The following is a 23,575-nucleotide window of genomic DNA, read 5'->3' on the forward strand; positions in this document are numbered from 1 at the left end:
CCCCACCCCTCTGTTCCCTAGTCACGCTGGTACTACGACTCGACCACGATACTCTACCAGGGCAAGACGCGATAGGAGTTCGAGACGCCACAGAAGGTCAAGACACCATACACGTTCACAAAGAATGGCATCCTCCGCCGATCCCGGTCCGGTCTACTTCTGGAAAGAGTCTGATCCAGAGGCCGGGTATCTTTCGCAATGGTACTACTGTCCGTTCCGCGATGACAAGGATGAAAGGATCAGGTATAAGACCGCTGAACAGTAGGTATTCCGAGTGCGAATCTGGATAGAAATTAACAGTGCCAAAGTTATATGATGTTCCAAAAAGCCATGCTTTTTAAAGATGAACACACAGCCATCGAAGTGCTGAGAGCAGCAACACCTCGCAAAGTGAAAGCTCTTGGACGCAAGGTCAAAAATTTCAACGAAGCAACATGGCTCAAGCATCGTTGTGACATTGTACGACACGGCAACATTCTCAAATTCACTCGTGCTATTTCGGAAAAGGGGTACAAAAAGGGTTCACCCGGAGGCAAGCCTCTCGAGGGATCATTACTCGATACGCTGCTCCGTACAGGCGACAGAGAGCTTGTCGAGGCGAGTCCGTTTGATCCTGTTTGGGGTATTGGGTTCAAGGCCGCCGACGCAGAGGCCGCGAGGGGGTCATGGGGCGAGAATCTGCTAGGGAAAGAGTTGATGGCGGCCAGAAGTATCCTGAGGAAGAAGAGAGATCAAGGACAACTGTAGATCGCTCTCTTTGCCATGGCTGAACAGAACACTTTACTAGGTGCAGATTCCACAGTACATCGAGGCGATGCGCCTACACGCTTTGATAGATTGGAATAGCCTCTAATACAAAGGCAACTTATGAGCCTGTCTATGGTCCTTATGCTCCTCCCGCCACTGATGATGCCCGGCCCAATGCCCCTATTCCCTCCATAATCATACATACAAAAGCCTCCTTCAAAGGCAAGCAGAGCGGCGTGGTAGTCATTTTGTTTTTTTGCTGATAATCAGCCCCAGATCCATTCTCCCAGAAATGCATGTTTTGTGTTGATGTGTTGTGTGGTATTGGTGTTGGTGTCGTGTCGAGAGCCCGCCCTGATATTTTCACATGATGGAACATATTGTACAGTTATTAAAACACATTAGGCGATGCTCCTTTTTTCGCCCTTCCTCTCATCTCGCAAATATCCAACAAATGCAGATCCCAGCCCCTGACGCCGCATTGAAATGATCGTACTTTTTAGTACCAGTCTCGTCCACTCTTCTGCATCTCAATCAGGCGCCAGCCCCGTGTCTCAGGGTTGTTGACGTCTTCAGGTACTCGTGTGATACCGATTGCGTAAGTGACGAGCTGGACCTTGTCCTCCATACCAGCGGCAAGCTCGTTCGTCTTGGCGTTGCGGTAGACGTGGACTTCTTGCGTACGGCAGGTGACGATAAAGACAGGAACCTCGCCGGGGTCGAGCATGCGCGCTCGCAGAATGTCGACGTTTCGGATATCCAGAATCTTTCCATCAGACTTCATACCAGCCTGGAGATACTGCTTGGTCAAAGCTTCGTACACAGAGTACTGGGCAGCGGAAAGCCACAACTTCAGTGTCTCGGTCTCGCCCTTAACATAGGCATCCAGCACTTCAGGGAGAATGTACTCACGAAGTTCCTGAAGGAAAGGCTCCGTCTGGAAGCCGGGATCCATGGATCGGAACTTCTTGATAACCATGGCAGTCTCGTTCTCGGCAAAGAAGCCTCCAATGCGGTCGGTGATGCTTCGAGCAGTCGACACCAAAGGGTTCTCAGACTCATCATACTTGCCCCTCAAGCTGAAAAGCCCTTGGACGTACTTGTTCTGATCGCGGAAGTCTCTCCAGGCCTCCTTCCAAGCAGCATCTTTGTGAACAGTTACGCTAGTACCAGCGCTGCTTTTTGTTAGGGCAATTCTAACGATAAAGACAAAAGATACTCACTTGATGTCCTCTTCCATGGCCTCAGGGGCCTTGTAACCCCGCTGCTTGTCGAGTGCCTCTCGACGTTTCCGTCGCTCCTCTTTCTCAACCCAGCCACCATATCGTGAAGAGCTGCCGTCGTCAATCACATCCTTGACGTTCTTGTAAGCCTCTGTGTTTCGGATAGGCTGAGTAGCCTTGTCCACAGCATCTCCAGTGACATTGGCAGCTTTTCGAACACCCTTGACAACCGAAGTATCCCAAGTCCAAGAAGCACCCTTACCAATGGCACCCGCAGTCGCCTTGGCGCCCTTTCCGAGGGTCGAAGACACAGCACCTGTAGACTTCTCATAGGCTTCGCGAGCACGTCGCACGCCTTCACTCTCGGCGAATTGGTTTGCGGAGGCTGCAATCTGCTTTGTTGACTCGTTCCACTCCTGTGACTTTTGGAATTCGGTGTTCATAGTCTCCATGAAGACCTGCCAAGGTGTCTTGTCGCCGTGGGGAGGTGGGGGAGGGGCATCTTCCTTCTTCTTGTCCTTGCTCTCACCTTCGCCCTCTCCGTCTTCCTTTTCCTTTCCTTCCTTATCGCCATTCTCGCCCTCGTCAGTCTTCTTTGACTGCTCCTCCTCAGGCTTCTCAGATTTAGCCTCGGACTCGGCGTCTGTTGGCTTCTGTTCTTTTGCGTCGGTGGGGGGAGGAGGCGAGGCCTTCTGCTTAGATTGAGGCTTCTCTTGGTGTAAACGGCTGGAGAGGTGGAAGAAGCGGGACTGCGCTGTATAAGTGGGGGTGCAGCGAAGCTCGGCGGGCACGAAGGAAGACCTCAAGGGAGATCGAACGGATCCGGGAAGCATTGAGCTCTGTGGCGTGGCACCGTTGCGTGAGGCATTCTGAGAGAGCTGGGATGCTAATCTGCGATATGCGGGAGATCTACCAGCGGATGAGACATGAGCAGAAGCCCGTGACAGGGCAAGCTCCGAGGAGGCCGTCTTTCTTGCGAGGGAGTTCATTGTTGCAACAACACAAGCAAACGGGAAACCCTCCAAAGAAGAACGGAGCGTGGATATGGAATATGGACGGTAGAAGGTGGTAGAATTCCCCGAGGAAATTTTGGTTTGCGATCTCGGTCCGGGGGCGGAAAGTCAAGGGAAGACGAGCACCGAGACGGTAAAGCCTCGGTAGAAATTTCAATCGGGTCCCGGTGCGTGGGGGAGCTACTGACTGCAAGTAAAAATTGGCCGGGCAGATCATTGAGATTCAATCCAATCCAATTGCAAGTTCACGACAGGCAATGCGCACAAGATGAGTCGCTCATTGTCGAGTCGCCTCGTGGCGAAGTCGCTATTCCAAATCCCCCGAGTTACGACCCAAGCCGTCCGATCAATCTCACAGACGACTTCCCTCCGCGATGACAAGCCTAGGAGCCGACCCAGTACAGCCTCAATCCTAGAGAGCATCTACGGCCCACAAGAGACGACCAAGGCCCAGTCTACTACCAGCAACAGTGCCATGGCCAATCTCTCTCAAAGCCTTGTGTTCAAGACTCTTGACAAGACCAACATCGATACGAGTGCATTGGGCAGAAAAACCCACCGCAAGGTGCAGGCAAAGGAGGACGACCTCGAACCCTACCACTTTCACATCTACTCTCACAAGCACAACACTCACATTACCTGCACCAAGCCCAACCGCGACCCTATTATTTCCCTGTCGGCCGGCAATATTGGATTCCGCAAGTCTCGCCGTGGTACCTTCGATTCCGCCTACTCTCTTACCAAGTACGTCCTGGAGCGATTAATCCACACCGGATGGCCCGTCAAGATGAATCGATTGGAAGTTGTGCTGCGAGGTTTCGGTCAGGGACGAGAGGCTGCTCTCAAGGTCTTGATGAGCCCCGAGGGCAAGGTTCTGCGAGACAAGATTGTGCGTGTGGCCGATTCGACAAGGATCAAGTTTGGTGGTACCAGAAGTGAGAAGCCCAGACGTCTGTAAGCCAGATGGCTTGGGGTATGCGTTAGAATTTGGACACTTTGGGAATATGTTCACGCCAGAATATCACTTCGCCGCACAGGTTATGAAAGTGAATGTACTATACTCTGTACGACATGTACTATACAAATGAACAAAAAAAAACAGATTGCTTGGGTTTGCAAGTCCCGAAAGAACGATCTGCTCCCGAACTACCAAACCACTGGTATCGTGCTAATCTTAAACAAAGTGCCTCGAAACTCCAAACTCCGCTTGAAAAGCATCAGCCTGATTTATCCTCAATTATCGCAGTGCCCTCTCAGCCGGAGGTAGGCGACGTCCGGCGGTATCGCGGAGCGCTTGTTTGCCCTTACCACTACCACCGCGTCTCCTCTCATCCTCGGAATTCCAATCGTCATCTCCACTGTCATCGTTACTATCCGTTAGTAAATGGGGATTTATTGATTTCAGCATGCCCGTGGTCTCGTTCGAATTGTCATAATCATCCAGCAGTGCGCCTTCGCTTGTATCATATTCGGGTGGCTCGATCCAGTCTCGGGGAACAACACAAGGTAGTGCGACGCCGATGCTAGCAGCGCGATTCAACCACCCTGGGCCTGATTGTCCCGTAAGCCGCCTGCACAGATATGAGGTAAAATGGTTGCAGTTCTTGGTGAGAAGGTTGTACGAGGTGCCGAGAAACTCGTCGGAAGCAGCTCGAAGAGTTGCCTCAATCTCTTGCTCGGTCGCAAGAGTGAATCCGTGGAGGATCTCGCATCGGAATGTGCCTCCGGGCGGTTCGGTCTTCGGTTTTGTCCAGTACACACCAGTGAGGCCCCGCTTGTCATGTCCACCATATGCGTATTCCTTCCCGTTTATGACGACGCCTGAATGGAGAAGTGAAGCGCCCACTGTCCATAATACTGACGACAATCGGCCGGGCTGTCAATGCCGCGCGTATCAGCATCATGATCATGGAAGCTAGCATGAGAAAGTTGGTGAGGTCAACTTACCGGCAGTAGATCATAAACATGAATGGTGATCTCGGTCTTGGACAAAGATAATGTCGAACGGTGAGATCTACTCACCGAAGAGCTCTTCTTGGGACGAGGCATTCTGACTGCGACTATAATTATCGGGACGGCGAAAGTGGCTCGAAGCAGCTTTGGGGTTCGCAGCTGATGAGTTGAGAGGGGCTGGGGAAATGGCAGGCGAATGACCTATGCTTGATATATATAGGTACTATTTCAGGTAGGTCTCAGGTATTGTAGGCGAGCGTATTGCCACAGCAGGCGTTCTTGGTGAACAAAGAAGTGATGGCAGTATCTAACTTGAAAGGCTGATGAATAGAACAAAAGCTAAAGGAAACAATGTCAGAGAAGGAGGCGGAGAGTTCGGGCCGCGTTGAGTCTATTCATCTGAGATCAGAAGCCGCCAAAAATCCTCTAGGATCAGATATTTCCAAAGACGGACGCCTAAAACGACAGCGTTCGTTCTGTGACATTCCGATACCTCCATGCTAAAACATGCCGTGCCTGTCCACTAGATCCAGGGTCTTGCTGCACGCGCACGGGTCGCAGTCAGTGGACTGACTGCCTGTAGTTACTCTGTACCTGTCTGCCAAGCTGTTTTCGTCAGCCAATGACGTTATTGCCAGCGGACTAATACCTTTACCGAAGAACCGAATTCTTGGCACGGCCCAACCTCTCTAAACCCAGCAAGGTGGGGTCACGAACAAATTCTCATCTCATTTTCCCAAGCTCCGTCGCAAAATAAAAAGTGAAAGCTTTTCTCTCTTCCTCAAACTCTTTTCTCTTCCCTTTTTCTTCGTCGTCGCTCTCGCTCTCGAAGCCGTCCGAGGTTGGCTAGCTGCCAACCTAAATACTTCAACACGAAGTCATTCACATCATCTCTCTTCTTCGCTTCTTCCTCTCCTCTTGCACCCCGCGCAGCCAGCTCTGTAGCTCTTGGACACGTTCCATTCACGCGTTCAGGCCTAGTATTCTTTGTTCAACATCGTAACTACGCCAAGTCAAGAAAGATGCCTCCCAAGAAGCAAGTCGTTGAGGAGAAGATCCCCCTGGGCAGGCCTGGAAACAACTTGAAGAGTGGTATTGTGCGTCACTGCCTCCCTGGCTAACCTTGTGTTATGCCATGACATACAAAAGCCATGTACTAACCGAACCTCCAGGTCGGTCTAGCAAACGTCGGCAAATCTACCCTCTTCCAGGCCATTACCAAGTCAAACCTCGGTAACCCAGCTGTATGAAGCCCCCTCGCCATCCGCCGTCTTTAGTATCGGGGTGCTGACAGCATCAAGAACTTCCCCTATGCCACTATCGATCCCGAGGAAGCTCGTGTCGTCGTTCCCGATGACCGGTTCGACTGGCTCGTTGAGAAGTACAAGCCCAAGTCGGTTGTCCCCGCCAACTTGACCGTCTACGATATTGCCGGTCTCACTCGCGGTTCATCTACTGGCGCTGGTCTTGGAAACTCTTTCCTGTCGCACATTCGCGCTGTCGATGCCATCTTCCAGGTTGTCCGTTGCTTCGATGACGCCGAGATCATTCACATTGAGGGTGACGTAAACCCCACCCGTGATCTTGACATCATCAGCGAGGAGCTCCGACTCAAGGATATCGAGTTCACTGAAAAGGCTCTCGAGAACCAGAAGAAGAAAACCCGTATGGGTGGTCAGAGTCTGGAGCAGAAGAAGGCCGTTCAGGACCAAGCTACGCTTGAGAAGGTTCTGGCCTGGCTCAACGATGGCAAGGATGTCCGCAAGGGCAACTGGGGCCCCAAGGAGGTAAGAAAAACTTTTTTTCGTTCTGCTTTTACCACATCCTGCTTTCCTGATGACAAAAGGCCATAAGGCCTGATCTAATCCCAGCTCGTCGAATGCCTCACCTAACTAACGCTTAGAGGCATTGTGAGATAAACTCTACTCTGATTGCAAATATTCACACCTATTCATGTTTAAAACATATTGATTGAGCCTTTGCTAACTCGCTCATACAGATCGAGGTCATCAACCCTCTTTTCCTCTTGACTGCCAAGCCCGTTGTCTACCTCGTCAACTTGTCTGAAAAGGACTTTATCCGCAAGAAGAACAAGCATCTTCCCAAGATTGTCGAATGGATCAACGAGAACGCCAAGGGTGACCCTCTCATTCCTATCTCCGTCTCTTACGAGTCTCGTCTTACTCTGTGCGAGACTGAGGCTGAGTCTAAGGAGGAGCAGAAGACTGCTGGTGCTGACTCTGTTCTGCCCAAGGTCATTCTTCAGATGCGAAAGACCCTGCAGCTTGGCAGCTTCTTCACAGTCGGACCTGATGAGGTCCGCCAGTGGACCATTCGCAATGGTACCAAGGCGCCTCAGGCCGCCGGTGTCATTCACAACGATTTCGAGAAGACCTTTATCCAGGCTCTCGTCTTCAACTACAACATCCTTAAGGAACTTGGTGATGAGTCTGAGGTCAAGGCCAAGGGCAAGATCATGACCAAGGGTAAGGAGTACGTCATGGAGGACGGCGATATTGTCCACTTCAAGGCTGGTGCTGCCAAGGGCTAAGCCCACAATATCACCTGCGGTATTTAATTCTATAGAAAAAAAGTTAAATGCAACGATGTGATGAAGATTACTCAGTGTATTTCATGCTCATGTGAAGTTGATGTTTATGAACCTTGTCTGCCTTGTACTGCCTTATAGTGTTTCACGCAATGAGAACAAACTGCCGTTATGGTGATGCTATCGCCTTACTCGCCGGCTGTCATGTATTCTCAACTGTTGCGTTTTGACAAGTCTTATACACATTATCTAACGTTTGCTGATCACTGCGGTGATTGGCCTTGGAACTCATGAGACAAAGTCCAACCAAACTTGCAGAGTATGGCATAATCTACCCTATAGACAGGATCGGCACATGAATATTACCTTGATCAAGTTGAACGATGTTTTGTAAAATAAACAGTGGACGAGACGGTTGTGTGTGTGTTTTCTGCAGTGCCTCCTCTATCATTGAGCATCCCTCTAAGCCACTACAAGTAACAAAAAGAACAGTATATGCCTACGACAACATGTCTCCGGAGTTCAATTGACCCCTCCACATGATCGTCACTTCTCCCACCTTCCATCAAGGTGGGGTTGAGAGGGGCATCTAAACCCTGCACAATAAGACACGAACCTCAAAAAAGACAAAAGAATAATGTGAGAATTATTGTTTTGCCGTCAGCAAGACTCGAACTTGCGTTTTCAGTGCTTCGAAGAGCCACAAACTGATGTACTGACCCCTATACGATGACGGCTTTTGAGGTTGTTGAAGAATGTTCGTATAGGTTAGTATATATGCATGATCAAGCCGCTAATGGAAAAGCTCAACGCCTGCTTTATGGCCAATAATGGCTGAGAGGTGGGTGGTTCATGTGGCTTGATCGTGATTTTGGGCTTGTTTCACATGTATCACAGAAGCCAATGCATCTGATCTTATGCTTGTACAGAAGTGGAGGATTGCTCACAATGAGGGCATCATCTACAGCTTTACGAGAATCTTCATACTTGATGTGCCTAGAAGTAAGGTAAGTTGCGATCACGGACGCATGATGAAATTGAATGGTTTAAAGTATTTTTGTTCATTAAATACTAAACGAATTACAAATCCAAGAAGATTGTTTTCTCATTATCATCATGTCTTTTCTTTCCAATCATCCGTTCATCTCGCGTGATCATCATCATTATCATGCTGCTAGAAGGCACCAGGCCTCTAGACACCACCATAACGGACGCCTCTCTTTCCAAGCTCCTTACGACCAATGGCGTCCTCGGGCCACACCCATCCACGGCTTCGCTTGGCCTCGCGCTTCTCAGCCAGCTGAGGTTGAGGCATCCACGAGTCTCTGGGTTGGGCCTTGCGGCGGGTTCCTTCGGCCGGTGCGCCGATTTCAGCTCGCCAGTGGGCGTGGCCGACGGGAGTATCGTCGGAAGCAAGCTGGCACAGACCCCAAAGAGCTAGGCATGCCGTGAGAGGAGTTTCCTGGGGCAAAGTTGAGGCGTCTCCCTCGGGGGCAGAAGCGGCAAGTTGGACAGAAGTAACCTCCAGATCTCCGAAGAAGGGAGTATTGGCAGTGCCGTTTCGGACAAGGACGAGCTCAATCTCTGTGAGGATGAAGCCGTAGCGGCACCCGTGCTCGCGCATGGCATGGTGGATAGCTGAAAGGCCACGGAGATACTCAACACGCTTGATGTTGCCTTCAACGCGCATCCCAGTGTTGAAACGATCAAAACTGCGAACCAGACCGACAACGCGGGCAGTGGGCTTACCACCAAACATAGCAGCTGCAGTGGCGGACTCCCCAGCGGCGTTGGCAACAAAGACAAGATCGTTCATGCCATTGGTCTTGGGAGGCACTGAAAGGTGCAGGAGGCGAGTAGAAGACATGGCCAGGGCTGAGTTCAGCTTGGGTAGGTAATACGAAGCATAAATGGAGTGGAGTTGAGCCTCAGTCTCAGGGTGACGAGAAGTAAAGGTAGGCTGAGGAAGCAGAGGTGCGGGAACTGGGTTTGTAAGAAGGGCAGAGGCACCAGGAAGAGAGAGTATGGCGGAAGTATTGAACGATGACCAAGATCGAATGTTGCGGACATCCCACCAGAAGTGCTTGGTGGCGGCATCTCGCATAGGGAACGAGATGTGGCGGACGAGCGAAGCAGCAGGGTTGGTTGAGGTGAGGAAGCTCAATATGTTGGTGTTGGGGGTGGGATCCGGAGTAGCAGTGAGGCTTAGAGGAGACTGAGATCTAGGGCTGTAGCTATATGAAGCAAAGCCATAGTCGGATTGCTGCTGAGGGAGCACGGAGGCGAACGAGGGCATCTGACGGTAGGTTGGGTAACCATAGCGGTCGATCGCGGTGGCATCAAGACTGGAGGCACGACGTGAGTGGGAGGAGCCAGAGATGTGAGTGGCAAAGTTGGCAGGAGATGCAAGCAGTGAAGCAGACAGAGAGTCGTCAGGCTGGCTGGAGAAAGATGTGTTGACGGAGGCGATAGAGCCAGGAGCGTCAAAGCTGATGCTAAGAGACTCTGGGTTTGTGTAGCTACGTGAGTGACGAGAAGGGTTGGGAGCAGGAGGCGTCATCATGCGGTAGTGACCACAAGGGGTAGGGGTAGGAGTGGCATCAATATCCTGGTCCTGGGAGCGGATCTTGGGGAGGAGAAGGGGACCATGCTGACGAACGGCAGGAGATGCTCGAGGGGGCGTTGTCAAACGAGAGCAGAGAGAGTCATGGTCCGAGTCAACAGAGACAGAAGAGTAGACTGAGGCTTTTGACGAAGAGCGAGAGTGGCCAGAGACATGTCCAGCAGCAGAGGCCGAGGCCGAAGCATATGCCATGTCGAGGAAAGCCTGGTCAAAGGGCAGTGATGACATGACAGGAGGGGGACTTGGGCGCTCAATAGAGGCAGATGGGAATGTGAAGTCGAAAGGCATGTCGACTGATAGACTTGAGATGCTGTTAGAGACATTGCATAGTATGATAGCCTTGATGTGTGGTTGACTTACGAAGACATGATGTTGGTTGTATTAGTTTTTGTGTGTGTCTATTGGTGTATGAACAGGGGTCAGGGAGACCAGCTCCGTGGAATTGACGATGAAACAGAGAATATGAGTTTCGTAGGAGCAAGGTCTCAAACCAGCAAGACTTTGCTTTGTGAATGTTGCTGTGAAGCTTTTTTGTTCTGATAATTATGGGTTGATGGGAGTGAGTGATGCCAGATCACAAACCAACAATAACAAATGCAAACAGAGAGGAGTTACGGGGATGATTGGTAAAAGACAGGCTGATGATGATAATGATGGAGGAAGGACAGACAAGAGACCCAGGGAGAGGCCGTCTTCTTATGTTGTCAATGAACCAAGGCAAGCAATGGTTGGCGATGGGCGGCTGAGCTGGAGATGCGTAGACTGGGCTCCCCGGCATAGGACCCATCCGATCCCACGATTGCCACGCACGAAACAAGAAACATTTTCATTGGGAACACGCAAGAGAAGATTCTGAAACACGAAAAGAGAGAGAGAGGAAAAGAGGAAAAGACTATGGGAATTATCGCGGACGCGCTTGGGGTTTACGAGGTGTAAGTTGTAGAGGTCATGATTGGTCAGGCCGTATTGACACTGTAAGCGCCCTACTGCTTGACAGCGAAGGTATGAGTGCGAGAAAGACCCCAAACTGTGCAACACGGCATTACCCCAGTCCCTCAACTATCATCTATGATCCACGCCAAGGGTAGTGCTTCTCGGCTTGATCCCGTCGCTGCACAAGCCCGGCCGCTGAATGGCCCAGCGCTTGTGACTCATTTTTAGATCCCGGACTCGGCATATTTTAGCATGGAAACACCAGAACGCGAAAGACTACAACTCTTGCAAGAGGACGCGGTTCTTTATAGAAAGACCGTGTCGTACGGATACAGTCACTTTTATTTACTTATCGCGTTCTATACCAGTTCATCATCTCCAGGGACAACCGGGCATGGCTCTCTTCTTTCCCCAGACAGTACTTACAGGGTCGAGGCCAGTCCCCCATACCACCTCAAACATTCCCACACAGCATGGATAATGACGAGATGAGATGAGCCTCATTCAGTCTCAGAATAGAAGCGGACTTCTCTTACCGGGTTTCAGTGGCCTCGACCAAGCGAAAACTGTAATTGAGCTGTTAACCGCCCGGCGTCTAATATTAAAACACACATACAACAGCGGGCGCTTAAAAGAGTAGAGCAGATACCTAGTACCATGCCATGAATAGATAACTTTGATATTAAAAAGCCCACCGTCGCACCATGACTCCGCGGCTACGGAAATTTGTTCTCCATCCACCAAATTATCTGCTCTTTTGTCTGCTCATTATCGCAACTCAACCCAATTTGACTTACACAGCCTCGACTCCAAAAAGACTCAACCCCAGATATTCTCGCGATCCTGGCTCTCTCCTCTTATTCGCTGGTAGACACGCGCCAGGATCCCACGCGCCTTGGGCCAATCGCCATCGAGTCCAGCCAAGAATCGCGAAAATCTGACGGCTCAGAGAGAATGAGTGGCTCTGGAATATGGAGAAAGAATATGCATGCACAGGCTGTCCAAGCACTAACTATGCCAACGTGGATGTGGAGTCTTTGTGCATTTTCCTGCCTCTTCCCGCTTCGTGTTTCATGTTTCATTTTACAAGTCTCCATCTCCAATCCTTGTCTTTGCTGCTCTGGGCTTGACTCTCGCTCAACGCGTGCACCCATGTCACACTCTCGCTCTAGCCCCTGAAGCCTCTGCCCTCGCTCCGCGCTCTTCGTTGGAGTTGCGTGTAACATTGCGTCTTGTGCCTCTCCGTAGTGTACTTTCATTCTCGAGGTGGGTCTCTTGTCCTTAAGTACCTTCTGCCTCAGAACCGCATCACAGGCTCATGTCAACCTCGACACCTTAGAGTCTTGCGATTATCTTTTGCGGCTCCGCCACCATCGCTCAAAAGAATCATGCCATTGATCTCATTGTGATGAACAGTTATCTCTCTAGTCATAACTAAACCTCCATTCAATCTCAACTTTCCTACTGGTATTATCCAGAATTCAGCTTGCTTGTATAATATGTAAATAATCAACATGTGTGATACAGGAACCGTCTTTGCAATTGTTCTCGCCAACTGGGTATTATTCATCCATCCATCCATCCATCCTGATTAATAGAGTCTGCTCTAAGTAAATGATTTTGGAGGCCAATATTTTCGCCTCCTGTTCCTTGTACAAGACACCCATGCGTATCAGCTTCGGCTTAGCGCACACCAATCTGTGCCCCACCAATGCTCGACGCGTCTCTTCTAATTATCTGAATATCACGCGTCTCTATGGTGTTTTATGCCGGGTTATTATCCCACAAACTTTGTATCCACAATTGATGCTATTCGTCGTTATGAAGCATCACCACGGCCTCCAGTCTCGCCCATCATGGCTGCCTCAGGCTCCGCCGCCTGCCGAGGGACGACTGGTGACCTTGTCCCGTTACTCATTCTAGTCAACTCTGGACCCTGGCCATCGGATCTCACCTTCCGGAGTGCCCTCAACATGCCATCCAACTTCATTCTCTCCTGCACCACCATCCCACGAACAAACTCCCGGATAGCCTGGCGACCCATCTTTTCATGTAGGTCCTGCCAACCTGCCAGTTCTCCAGCCACCGTCTGCTGTGTGTATCGAAGTTCCCTCGCAAGATTTGCGGCTTCTTCCCTTGACTTCCGCGCCCGCTCTTCCTTCTCGTCATAAAGTCGCTGTCTAGTGTCATCCAAGAGGCCGAGCGGCCACCTGGATTTGTTAAGAGAATTAAAGTTTCTGTCTGCCTCACGCTTGGCCGCCCTCATTTCGGAAATGATGGATGGTGGTCGAGACAAGGACGCCAATAGTGCTTGAACGGTGGATTGCAAAGCCAAAAATGACGAGTGAAGATTCGCCTGCGGGTTTGACTGGGTAGGGACAATAGCTCGCACGTATGCCTCGAACGCCTCAATGTGTTTAGGGGGGAGGAACTGAAGAGTCGAGACAGCTCGATGAAGCAGCACTGACGAATCGTACATGTCTGAAAGCTGGTTAGTTGACAAAACTTCATTGGGCCGCATTGTTCACTGGGTATACGTACCTGCTGCAACCAGACCGAGATTATTGGCGCGTCTCGTTGCACTCTTAGTCGAGTAGTTCACGCTTCTAATCATCTCTCGCGCATGGTTGACGAACTGTTCCACTTCTCTCACGTCCTCCACAGGCTCGTACTCATCTCGCACTTTCTCTGCTCGTGTCTCTGTTTTGAGAAGCGTCCGTTGCTCCATCATATCCAGTTGCAGTTCCGGCACCAAGAAAAACTCCCACAGCATTTCATGAGTGGCAAATGTTGAATGCATAAGCATTATCTTCAAAAACCAGTCTGCCCGAGCTTGCATGTCTCGAAGGATGGCCCGGGAAGGCTTTGACGGTATTTGAAACGGAGATCGCACATCGGTAAGGGATGGTATCCACGACGCGGGGTTTTCGAGCGCGAGAAGGTTTGGCAAGTGTTCAAAATCCGAGAGTGAACGACGGCTGGTCGTTACCGTATAACTGTCGTGGTCTGTCGGTGCAGCGGATTTTAACACCAGTCGCACAGTCGCGTCTTCCACAAAAAATGCCCTGACTACACCAGTGATGCGTGCATCTGGCCCGGGTGGCATGCTGAACAGGGCAAGATCATCAATTTTGTTTCGTACATCATCATCTTTGGCCAGTTCGACCGCGGTGAGACCTCTGATCTCCTTGGCGCCCACATCTACTCTTGGGTCGGCAAACAGGGAGCGGACCATGTCGTATCTGCCATACTTGCTGGCCACCATCAACGCCGTGAACCTCTTATCATTCGTTGCATTGACATCAACATCACAGTATTGAAGTATCCTCATGGCGAGACTTGCGTTGCTGACAATGTGCAATAACGTGTTCCCTTTGTTGTCGACATGGTCGTCAACGTGCAAAGGCAGACCGTCATGCTGAGCCAATGCCGCCGCATTAAGCCCTGCTTCAACCATGTCTAGATAGTTTTTGTGATCGTAAGAGCGACAGAGAGCAAACAGCGGTGTTTGTCCGTTCTTATCTCGCTGTCGCCAAGGTATTAAGTGTCCGATCCGGCTGATTAGTGCAGGAGCGTTGAAGAGATAGTGAGCGCAGCTTCGTCCCCATATGTCTTGCTGCGCTAGATATAAGATCAGTTGCTCGGGAGTTGTCGAGGCTATGACAAAGTCGAGGGTCAGATCGATGATTTGCGCATTCCCTATTTGAATAGCGGCACTCAATAAGGTAGTGTCTTCGTTGTTCATATCATCGAGAACGAATGCTGGAGAGAAGTAGTCTGTCAGAGAGAGCAGGTACTTTAATGTTTCGCCTCGTTCGGCTTGGATGGCCATCATTAGAACCGATTCCCCGAACGAGTTGTTCGTTTGTGACAATCGAGCCACTGAGATGTCCCCTTCCAACGCGCTGCCGATCGTCCCAATACTTCCAGTACGAGAGTGGAATGAGATCTCGGAATCACCTGATATGCTTCGAGTGTCCATTGCGACCTTCTTCACTCTACGGACTGGTATCGTGAAATCGTGCGAACGTGTTTCGTGCTCATCCTCCGCCTGAAAAGGAAATACATGACCTAGGCCTGAGCCATGAGAATAATGTTCGTACGGAGATTGATCGTGGAACGAAAGGCGTAAAGAGGATCTTCTCGATCTTGTAGGACCTGCCGACCTCGACCTTGTGTCGTTTTGGAGACTCAATGCCATCGACGGACGGCGGCTTGACGAGGGAGATTCTGATGACTCGTCATCATCAGCAGCGCCTGAACTAGGTTCCATGATCTTTTTGAGGTCGTCTAGAGTGCCTGTCTTTGCTGCTTCCCAAAGAGCCTTGTTTCTCCTACTGGCCCGTCGCAACCCGGCCGAGTCTAGAACAAGGTACGCCAGCACTGCTTCGAATGTACTCAAAGCATAGCCTAGCTCGCCGCTGTCTACATCATCGATGAAGATGAAGTTCCTGACGTAGATCAACCGAGCCTGTAGCTGCTTGACTTGTGATCGTATGACGACATAAAGCAAGAATGAAACCAAGGTGTCCGCGTTGACAGTCATGATAGGCTTTTCTGACGATGCATCAGAAGCGGTTGCCTGCGCTTTTGATGAGTCGGTCAGCTGTGATACAATCTTCATCGTTGACAGTAAAAGATCGAGCATGATTTGTGGACAACTAGCAACGGAGATCTTCTTGAACTCATCAACAGCTGGTCCAAGTTGAATGATAAGGTCGTGCTTCGCTTTCGAGCCGCCGTCGATGGCAATACCTAGCTGAGAAATATCGATGAACTGCATCTTTCTAATCTTTGCCTCCAGCTCCAAATCGTAAGGCCTCTTGAGAGCGTTGAGTCTTGGCCACAGCTGATTGTGAACATTTTCCGTAACGTAGCGCTCAATCAACTTCTCCACAAGAGGTCCTGTTAGATCAGTAGTTGCGCCCAGAAGAGACAGCTGCTGCTTGTCTACTCCCTGGAAGAGGTCAATAGCAGCTGTAACAGCGGTTTCGAGAGACGCCCTCATGATATCTTCATCGTCCTCGGCGTAAAAGTTCTCGGTCACTGGCAATCTACTTTCGTCGCGCATATTGGCTGATGCACTATTCGACCGAGCTCGTCTTGCAGCATTGGCGATGGGCCCATTCGGCGGGTCCGGAATGTGCTCGGCTGAGGGAGGAGGTGGTAGCGGGCTTCGGAAGACGTTGTTGAACTCAACAAAGAGTTTCTCGAGGCCAGGCTGCATTTGGCGCGCGATCATGGGGAAGTTATTCAAAAGGTCATGAAAGCTTCTGATATCCTTCTTCCGAGGCGCAGCAGTTTCGGTCGACTCGGCGTTTGGTGTCTGTTTCTGATCGGGAATCCTGCGCTTCCGTACGCCAGGAATTAGGACTGCAGGGACGATCTTGATTTCTTCCCAAATGCCCACTAGAGGTCTCGAAATGTAGTAGAGAAGCCATTGGCGCGGCTCAAAGACGTCTGGATAAAAAACAATGTCGTTAAGGAGTTGTGCTTGCGCGAGCGTTTTGAAGCCTGGGTTTGATAAGCAAGATTATCCTTTGAATAATATTTCAGCTGCGTACCTTTGTTGCTATATATAAAAGCATCCTTGATGACCACGCTCTTTCCGTTCAGAGTCGTAAACTGTTTCGCCTTGCCCCTCACTTCCCGCAGATTCTGGCTCCCATCCTTGCTTCCCGCAGCACCATTCGGTGCTGGCACACGGAGGACATGGCTGGCGAGGAAGTCCTCCGAGGCGATGACCTCAGCAGGAGCAGTCCCGCTCTCGGTCTCGCGGAACGTGAGGAGAACATCCGTCGATGGAACCAGTAGGATATGGTGATGAACCGGCGTACACTGGCTAGGGAGGGAGCTCTTGAAGAAGGCGGCCAGGAAGGGGTTTAGAGGTTGCATTCATTCGACTTGCGACCGGCCGTGTCGGAGCTCACTCGACCTCCCGAGGTCGCAACGTAAGGGACGATGTGTGGAATGGATTGAGTTTGGGGGCCGAGGATATCGTGATCGGACCGAACGGATCGCTGACGCATGCGAAATAAATGCTGCAGGTACTGATCGCGATAGATAAAGGACGTGTATGCTTAAGGCGCAGTCGTTGAACCAATTTTCATGGTACAGGTTGAGGCATTCGACAGCGATAACGATAGCGATAGTGACAGTCAACCGATTGGCGTGAAGGAGCTTTTGGTGAGGAGAGCGTATGCGTATGACGTGTGTGAGGTTGGAGAGGAAAGAAGAGTGATGGATGTGTTATCCTGGACGGTCGGGTCGGCAATCATTCACTAGGATGCTGTAGCGAGGGGCTTGGCTAATAAGTCAGATGTCGATCGTGATGATGAATGTTGAGAAGCAGCTTCAAGAAGTCTAGACTACTACACTTCGATAAGATCGTCGAGAGGCCTCAAAGTACCGGTACTTGAAGTAAGACAGTTTATAGTGCTGTCATCATGCATAGACCTCTAACAGTTTGTACAGGAACTGTATATGTCTTGCTTGCTTGTGCACCAGCCTACTCCCGATAGCTCCCCGCACGGACCCCTGCAATGCCCCTGAAAGCCGGGGAATCAATAAGTCCGTCTCATGAGTAGGGTATTATCACATGTTTGCGAATAGCTTCATTGTTTGGATGGGATATTACCAGACGTGGGAGGGAGTCAACGGTTAGTGGTTGTGCGTTATTTCGAATCATAGAAGAATGGTACGGATATAAGCGCGAGTTCGGTGTTTTGAAACACACCTATATCAACTGTCAATTATTCGTTTATGAATTCAATAGACTTGAGACGCAAAAAGCAAAGCAACAAGGAAATTATATCAAATATGCTGTTCTCTATTAATCACTCTCTCTAGGCATACCAACTCTATACAGCATAATATGAAATAGTGTGCATCAAGCGTTATCTGCCTATAGATAGTAGACAGGTACTCTTCATGTCTTCATCTAGTATTTACCTACTAACCTAGCCATCGAAGTTATAGCATATTCTGCAAAGGACCAGATAAGAACCATCTTACTTTTCACAATACAAACTAACATATACAGTTCCATTCGCACATAGATGAATAGCAAAATGCTTAAAGTATATTTGAAAACATAAACTAATGTCAAACTCTACTCCCAAGTTTCTATAAAACCCAAACAAGATTGTCCGAGTTTAGTTTCTAACCAAATCCTGTATTCAACTTCTCCTTCGGACAATTTACAGACCCCATCTCAAGATTTGAAAGCTCAAAATGTCAAAATCTTCACTTTACAGCAAAATTCGCTCCATTCTTGGACGCAAACCCCGACCTTTGGGCCCTGCTCACCCAAACTCATACCCGCTCTACATCACCCATGATCTTGTGAGCGCTGCGATGAACACTATCGTCGACAAAAGAATATCATGGCCCAGAGACCCGGAGTATCGAGTTGAGGTGGTCATGATCAACATACCCTTTCAGTACTGCCCATCGCACATCGCAAACGCTATGCCGCCAGATTGCAGCGGCAGGCATCCATACGCTGTTGCCATCGCAGAGGCGAGATTCCAAAGAACGCCCGAGAATCCCGGCGGTGAACTTTCCGAGATTGCGATGGTAGAATGGAAAGAGATGGCTGTGACCTTCAGTCTGGCACAGAGAGAGTTTGTCACCGTCGTTCCTCTGAATAATGTCATACATAAAAACCAGGGAACAAAGTAAAAACGAAATCAAACTGGTTCAACACAGAGTCAGATTGGAACATATCAGGTATTTGTTTAAACTCAAGTTGTATACAAGCGACAAGTACGGCAGTATTGGCATCCAAAGTGGAATGGAACATATGTAACATTGACCCTGGGATTAGAACCAAGACCATACCTTCCTCCACCAAGGCATTTGACCTGGCAGGTCTCTTGACGTCGGACCGCTTTTTTGATCCAAGTCCGTCCTTCTTCCACTATCAAGATCAATGCTCCAGCTTCGCTTTAGTGGATCGCTCCCACGCCACAAGATCTTGCAGAACACATAGATGATACCAAACAGTGGCACCAAGATATAAGCATCTACAAAGTTACCAGCATCGAACGGTGACAGCGTTGTCCAGCCCTGGACCAGAGCTAGGAAGATGCATGCCGCCAGTCCAAACCAAGCAAGGTAGGGAAATCCCAACGCCTTGTAGGGAAGTTCATCGAGGCTTCGACCCTGAGCAACCCAGGCCCGACGGAAGCGAATATGGATGAAGCAGATGCTGCCCCAAACAAGGAAGGCACTGACACCTGATAAGTTGACGATATAGCTGTACGCTTTGGATGCGCCAGTAGAGACGTTCATCATGGAGATGGCGCCAACGGCATTGGTGATAAGGATAGCCCATACAGGGACGCCTCGTTTGTTAGTCCAGGCGAATATCTTGGGGGCTTTACCAGACTGAGCCATATAGAAAACAGTTCGAGAGCCGAAATAGATGGATGAATTGATGGCAGATAAACAAGTCAGAAGAATGAAAGCGTTGATAAGGTGAACACCTGCAATAAGTTAGTATCAGTATACAAGTGAACAAGAAAGTGACAGTGCACTAACCTCCTTGCCAGCCAGCGTTCTCAATAGCAATAGTCATGGGACTCTGCAGAGCCTTGGAGCCTCCATTGACAAGTCCGCCCGCATTAGCAGGACAGGTGATGCCAAAGAAGAGAGCAGATCCCATGTAGACAAAGATGATACGCCAAAAAACCTGGCGGATAGCTTGAGGAACAGCTACACCAGGGTTTCTAGTCTCAGTTGCAGCTACAGCAATGGACTCAACACCAGAGTAAAACGTGGCGCAAAACACAAAGACTGCAGCAACGCCGCGGAAGCCATTTCCGTTGAAGGCTCCTGGGTCACTCCAGTATCTGAAGCCCAAGGGTTCATCTTGGCCAACCAAGCCACCGGCGGCGTAGATAATAGCGAAAATGAAGTATGCCGTCAAACCCAGTAGCTTCATGAGCGCAAGCCAGAACTCTGCCTCGCCAAAGGCTTCGACACCAAGTAGTTGAAATGCCATGAAAACGGTCCAGAAGATGAGGAAGTAGCCCCAGAGAGGAACGGCAGGTCCCCAATAGGTAAGAATACTGCAGATAACATTGTACTCGTTGGCGAGAACGGCGGCCCAGATAACGAAATAATTCCAGCCTACAGCGACGGAGAAGGACTTGTCTACCATGCGCTCAGCAAGAGAGATGAAAGAGCCCCCACCAGGATACAGCGTCGTCACTTCACCGAGAGACTGCATAATACAGAATGCGATGATACCTGTGAAAGTTAGCGAGAGTTCAAGGGCATGACTATAGAAATCGCTAGAGGTTCGCTCCAAAACGATATCTTGTCGCTATCACTGTATAGGAAGATGGGCAGCTTACCAACAACACCGAAACCGATCAACAGCGCAGCTGGTCCTCCAACGTTCAAAGCACCGCCTGCACCAACAAGTAGTCCAGGTCCAATAATACCAGCCAAGGCCATCATCGACAAATGTCGGTTCTTTAGACCACGCTTGACACCAGAATCAGGGTCTATCGAGCCAGACTCAGACGTATCGTTGAGACGCGTAGAGTCATAATTGCCATACGCAGATGGGCCATCGCCAGCGAGGACATCATCGTCCTTGTTGTGGGGGAAGGCCATGTCGTTATAACAGGCTATCTCAGCCTCTTTGGAGAGGGTGAATTAAAACAAGATTGATCGCCTAAGTAGACCAGTTGAATGGCAGAACCAAGAGATAAACCGGTGAAATGCAGAGTTTAAAAGTGTGACAGATCCGCGACCAACATATAGGAAGGCAATAAAACTACTACAACCACGTGCAAGAGAATGCAAAGAAAAGTCGATATAGAGTTGTAGGCGATTGCAGTAGTACTGACTTGCTTACCATTTTGCCATCATTAAAGGCCCGCTGGGCTAATGCAGGCGAGGATAAGGCTCTGCATTCAGAGTAGGGATCGACCCGCTTGTTGATGGGTTTCTCGAGAAGCTATCCTCATTAGGTTCTCGAGTCCTGTCTGGTGGCAGCAAGTTCGGTAACTGCAAGGCTAGGCATTCGGATATAAAGCTCGAGATATTATGGTCTAGTCCTGGCTGTGCAATGCGGTCTTGTCTAGTGCATTCTCTAACAATCTTCAATGATCCAATGGTATTGAACTATAATACCTAGAGTGTTGAACCCCTACATGAAAACCCAGGTATAGATAGTGGTGCAATGGATGCAGTTTATTATGCATCTTGAGTGTGGTACAGTATTTGTGGCGTGTAAACCCTGCGGCTGTCCTAGAACGCCATATACATTGCCGATCACGACATGAAAAATACCATGAAGAGTTTGCAAACCACCGAAAAGGCAATAAAAGTGGTGCAACAGTGGGGTTTGCTAGCGTCTCGCTCTTTGAGATATCCACGGCCGGGGAGATGAGAAGTAACTGCCTGTGCTGTATCTATCTCTTTAGCTCAGACTTACATGACCTAAACTTTGAAGAGTAAATTTGTTTGAATAGCTAGACGTACTAAATCGATATCGATTATGCCATATTAGCGCCACATGGCGATACCTGATCAAAGAACGCCAACATGTAAATGTCCAACCTCCAATCATGTCCTTTTCATGTCTCATTCCCGTTGATATGGTACACTCCTCAAAGACACTAGCCAGCTAAATAACAGCTGAAGTCGTCTATGGACTATAACTACAGTGCAGAGTGGTTGACCGTTCATGCAGGGCCAGGTCTGGCCCAGATCATCGGTACTGGATCTGCTCCACATCATCTTCGTAGATGCTTTGGTGGGGCTGACTCAAGATCATTATGAGTCGCATGTATTCAGCAGTTAAATAGTCATTTCTTTCGTTCAAGAAGATGCGTGACGAGTCGAAGAAAGCTATATGTCGGTGATTAAGCTGATGTTGACGTTTGCATAAGCGGAACTTTTGGTAATCCTTGGGGCGATAACACGTACGGTGGCAGAGTGTTCAGCAACAAGATGTGTGTTTATTCGATCTGACGATACTAGGCAATAATACTGAAGCGATGCCCTTCATCACCTTCCAAGTGCAGTCTTAGACAGAGACGTTATGGAGCACCTCCTCGAAGATCTCCAGGTTGCCTTCACCTTTTTTATCAAACACGGCGAACCATACCTCCTCCCACCAACCACCTTGAAACTCGGCCTCCTTCAACACCTCCAGCCAGCAGTGAGCTACCTCCCTTGGTGGATTATGAAACGCACCGCATCCCAAAGCACCGAGCACAAGCAATCCGTGATTTCTGTGCGCCGCAATTCTGAGACAAAGCCTCATTTTGAGCTTGGTGAGCTCCCGGTCGGATTGCTTCGCAAAAACAGTCTCGGTAACAGAACCTCCCTGTACCTGCTTGACAACATTGGCGGTAGGAGGTGTGCGCAATGCGGCGATGCTGAGAACACTGACAACCGGGAGTTTTGCAGGTGGTATGTGAGGCATCAGGAGGTTGTTGCCAGACTCTTGGTCGGAACGAATTATGACAACGTTGGGGGTGTAGATACCCATGCGCTGCTTCCAAGGATAGTATCGTCGATGTAGTGAAAGATATAGCGAGCTTCGATAACACAAGGCCTCCTCTTGAGCCCGTGCTCCCTTCAACCATCCTCCGCCAGGACTGACGTGGCTGGCCATGTTCAACACGGCAACACGACCTGAGGTAGGTCCTTTGGTGGTGTCCAGGGCAATGGCAGCGTTGAAACTGTCATCGTTCATAACTCTGATCGTGGTTTGTCCCGAGGCTGTTCTCCGTGGACAATCAGCTGCATTCAGACGAGGCAGGGTGCTGTAAAAGTGGCGTTCGGCCTTTGTTGCATCAATATGTGGCAACTGGTCCAAGATGCTGGGAAGCACTGCCCGGGTCTCTTGAGCTACGGCTGCCAGCGCTGCACCTTGTCGGAACGGGTCCTTCCGACCGCTGCGGTAGCCAGGCCTCGCTGAACCACGTCTTGTTGAAGACGCATTGCCAGGCGTGGGGTCAGCGCGTCTTGACGATGATCCTCTCGAGAGCCACGCTTCCAGCGTTCCTTGGCCATGGCGTGGGTTCGAGTTGTTCGACATGAGGGGCGACTGTTGTTAAAGGACGGGCGGTGAATTGAATTTGCTTTTGGCTTTTAATAATAACCTGGTTTCTTGTGTTTTACAGATACTTTTGATCGATAGGTAGGTTGTAGACACAGGTATAGAGTGTTGAAAAGGTTCAGGTTATAATTAGGAGGTTCTGTTGGTTGGCCGATATTTGTAGATGGACGTGAGCAGGTCAAATTACCAAGTTAGGCAACAGTGGTTCACAGCTCATGATTACCTAGGTAGGTTGCTCAAACCACCACGTTGCCTCCCCTACAACCAGAAAAGCTTGTTCACAGGTCTTTTCTCCGATAAGATTTCTTTTGGGGGGGGGGGGTTCTTTTCTCATTGGGGTTCTGGAAATGTTTAGGAACCTGTACGACTTATCATAACTAAATGAATCACCGCCAGGGTACTGTGTTCCATTGTCAGACTTAATTAAGCACGTACAGCAGAAATAAA

At 49.8% G+C, this 23,575-nt stretch overlaps 11 protein-coding genes across 11 annotated transcripts, besides 2 other annotated features; 4 read left to right on the plus strand and 7 right to left on the minus strand.

Moving 5' to 3' along the window:
- Positions 1 to 124: 124 nt before the first annotated feature.
- Positions 125 to 747, plus strand: FPSE_10330 (uncharacterized protein; the record flags this gene model as incomplete). The annotated part of the gene is made up of 2 exons (XM_009263447.1): positions 125 to 261; positions 309 to 747. 2 exons carry the CDS (start codon positions 125 to 127, stop codon positions 745 to 747), a joined length of 576 nt encoding a protein of 191 aa, XP_009261722.1.
- A 499-nt stretch (positions 748 to 1,246) lies between these two features.
- On the minus strand, positions 1,247 to 2,959 carry FPSE_10329 (uncharacterized protein; the record flags this gene model as incomplete). Its single annotated transcript, XM_009263446.1, has 2 exons — positions 1,247 to 1,922; positions 1,971 to 2,959. 2 exons carry the CDS (start codon positions 2,957 to 2,959, stop codon positions 1,247 to 1,249), a joined length of 1,665 nt encoding a protein of 554 aa, XP_009261721.1.
- Positions 2,475 to 2,581: a repeat region.
- Positions 2,960 to 3,251: 292 nt separating the features above from the next.
- FPSE_10328 (uncharacterized protein) lies at positions 3,252 to 3,941 on the plus strand (the record flags this gene model as incomplete). Its single annotated transcript, XM_009263445.1, has 1 exon — positions 3,252 to 3,941. The coding sequence occupies one exon, from the start codon at positions 3,252 to 3,254 to the stop codon at positions 3,939 to 3,941; it is 690 nt and encodes a 229-aa protein (XP_009261720.1).
- A 279-nt stretch (positions 3,942 to 4,220) lies between these two features.
- On the minus strand, positions 4,221 to 5,032 carry FPSE_10327 (uncharacterized protein; the record flags this gene model as incomplete). The annotated part of the gene is made up of 2 exons (XM_009263444.1): positions 4,221 to 4,859; positions 4,931 to 5,032. The coding sequence occupies 2 exons, from the start codon at positions 5,030 to 5,032 to the stop codon at positions 4,221 to 4,223; spliced, it is 741 nt and encodes a 246-aa protein (XP_009261719.1).
- Positions 5,033 to 5,958: 926 nt separating this feature from the next.
- Positions 5,959 to 7,487, plus strand: FPSE_10326 (uncharacterized protein; the record flags this gene model as incomplete). The annotated part of the gene is made up of 4 exons (XM_009263443.1): positions 5,959 to 6,033; positions 6,109 to 6,180; positions 6,238 to 6,723; positions 6,936 to 7,487. 4 exons carry the CDS (start codon positions 5,959 to 5,961, stop codon positions 7,485 to 7,487), a joined length of 1,185 nt encoding a protein of 394 aa, XP_009261718.1.
- A 1,189-nt stretch (positions 7,488 to 8,676) lies between these two features.
- FPSE_10325 (uncharacterized protein) lies at positions 8,677 to 10,395 on the minus strand (the record flags this gene model as incomplete). The annotated part of the gene is made up of 1 exon (XM_009263442.1): positions 8,677 to 10,395. One exon carries the CDS (start codon positions 10,393 to 10,395, stop codon positions 8,677 to 8,679), a length of 1,719 nt encoding a protein of 572 aa, XP_009261717.1.
- A 1,177-nt stretch (positions 10,396 to 11,572) lies between these two features.
- On the minus strand, positions 11,573 to 12,266 carry FPSE_10324 (uncharacterized protein; the record flags this gene model as incomplete). The annotated part of the gene is made up of 4 exons (XM_009263441.1): positions 11,573 to 11,606; positions 11,657 to 11,689; positions 11,838 to 12,004; positions 12,054 to 12,266. 4 exons carry the CDS (start codon positions 12,264 to 12,266, stop codon positions 11,573 to 11,575), a joined length of 447 nt encoding a protein of 148 aa, XP_009261716.1.
- Positions 12,267 to 12,604: 338 nt separating this feature from the next.
- Positions 12,605 to 12,628: a microsatellite.
- A 231-nt stretch (positions 12,629 to 12,859) lies between these two features.
- Positions 12,860 to 16,935, minus strand: FPSE_10323 (uncharacterized protein; the record flags this gene model as incomplete). Its single annotated transcript, XM_009263440.1, has 3 exons — positions 12,860 to 13,521; positions 13,582 to 16,554; positions 16,605 to 16,935. 3 exons carry the CDS (start codon positions 16,933 to 16,935, stop codon positions 12,860 to 12,862), a joined length of 3,966 nt encoding a protein of 1,321 aa, XP_009261715.1.
- Positions 16,936 to 18,273: 1,338 nt separating this feature from the next.
- On the plus strand, positions 18,274 to 18,723 carry FPSE_10322 (uncharacterized protein; the record flags this gene model as incomplete). Its single annotated transcript, XM_009263439.1, has 1 exon — positions 18,274 to 18,723. One exon carries the CDS (start codon positions 18,274 to 18,276, stop codon positions 18,721 to 18,723), a length of 450 nt encoding a protein of 149 aa, XP_009261714.1.
- A 141-nt stretch (positions 18,724 to 18,864) lies between these two features.
- Positions 18,865 to 20,667, minus strand: FPSE_10321 (uncharacterized protein; the record flags this gene model as incomplete). The annotated part of the gene is made up of 3 exons (XM_009263438.1): positions 18,865 to 19,529; positions 19,585 to 20,295; positions 20,403 to 20,667. The coding sequence occupies 3 exons, from the start codon at positions 20,665 to 20,667 to the stop codon at positions 18,865 to 18,867; spliced, it is 1,641 nt and encodes a 546-aa protein (XP_009261713.1).
- Positions 20,668 to 22,087: 1,420 nt separating this feature from the next.
- On the minus strand, positions 22,088 to 23,107 carry FPSE_10320 (uncharacterized protein; the record flags this gene model as incomplete). The annotated part of the gene is made up of 1 exon (XM_009263437.1): positions 22,088 to 23,107. One exon carries the CDS (start codon positions 23,105 to 23,107, stop codon positions 22,088 to 22,090), a length of 1,020 nt encoding a protein of 339 aa, XP_009261712.1.
- Positions 23,108 to 23,575: the final 468 nt, after the last annotated feature.

This window comes from Fusarium pseudograminearum, chromosome 1 (assembly GCF_000303195.2).
Source record: "Fusarium pseudograminearum CS3096 chromosome 1, whole genome shotgun sequence".
Classification (NCBI taxonomy): domain Eukaryota; kingdom Fungi; phylum Ascomycota; class Sordariomycetes; order Hypocreales; family Nectriaceae; genus Fusarium; species Fusarium pseudograminearum.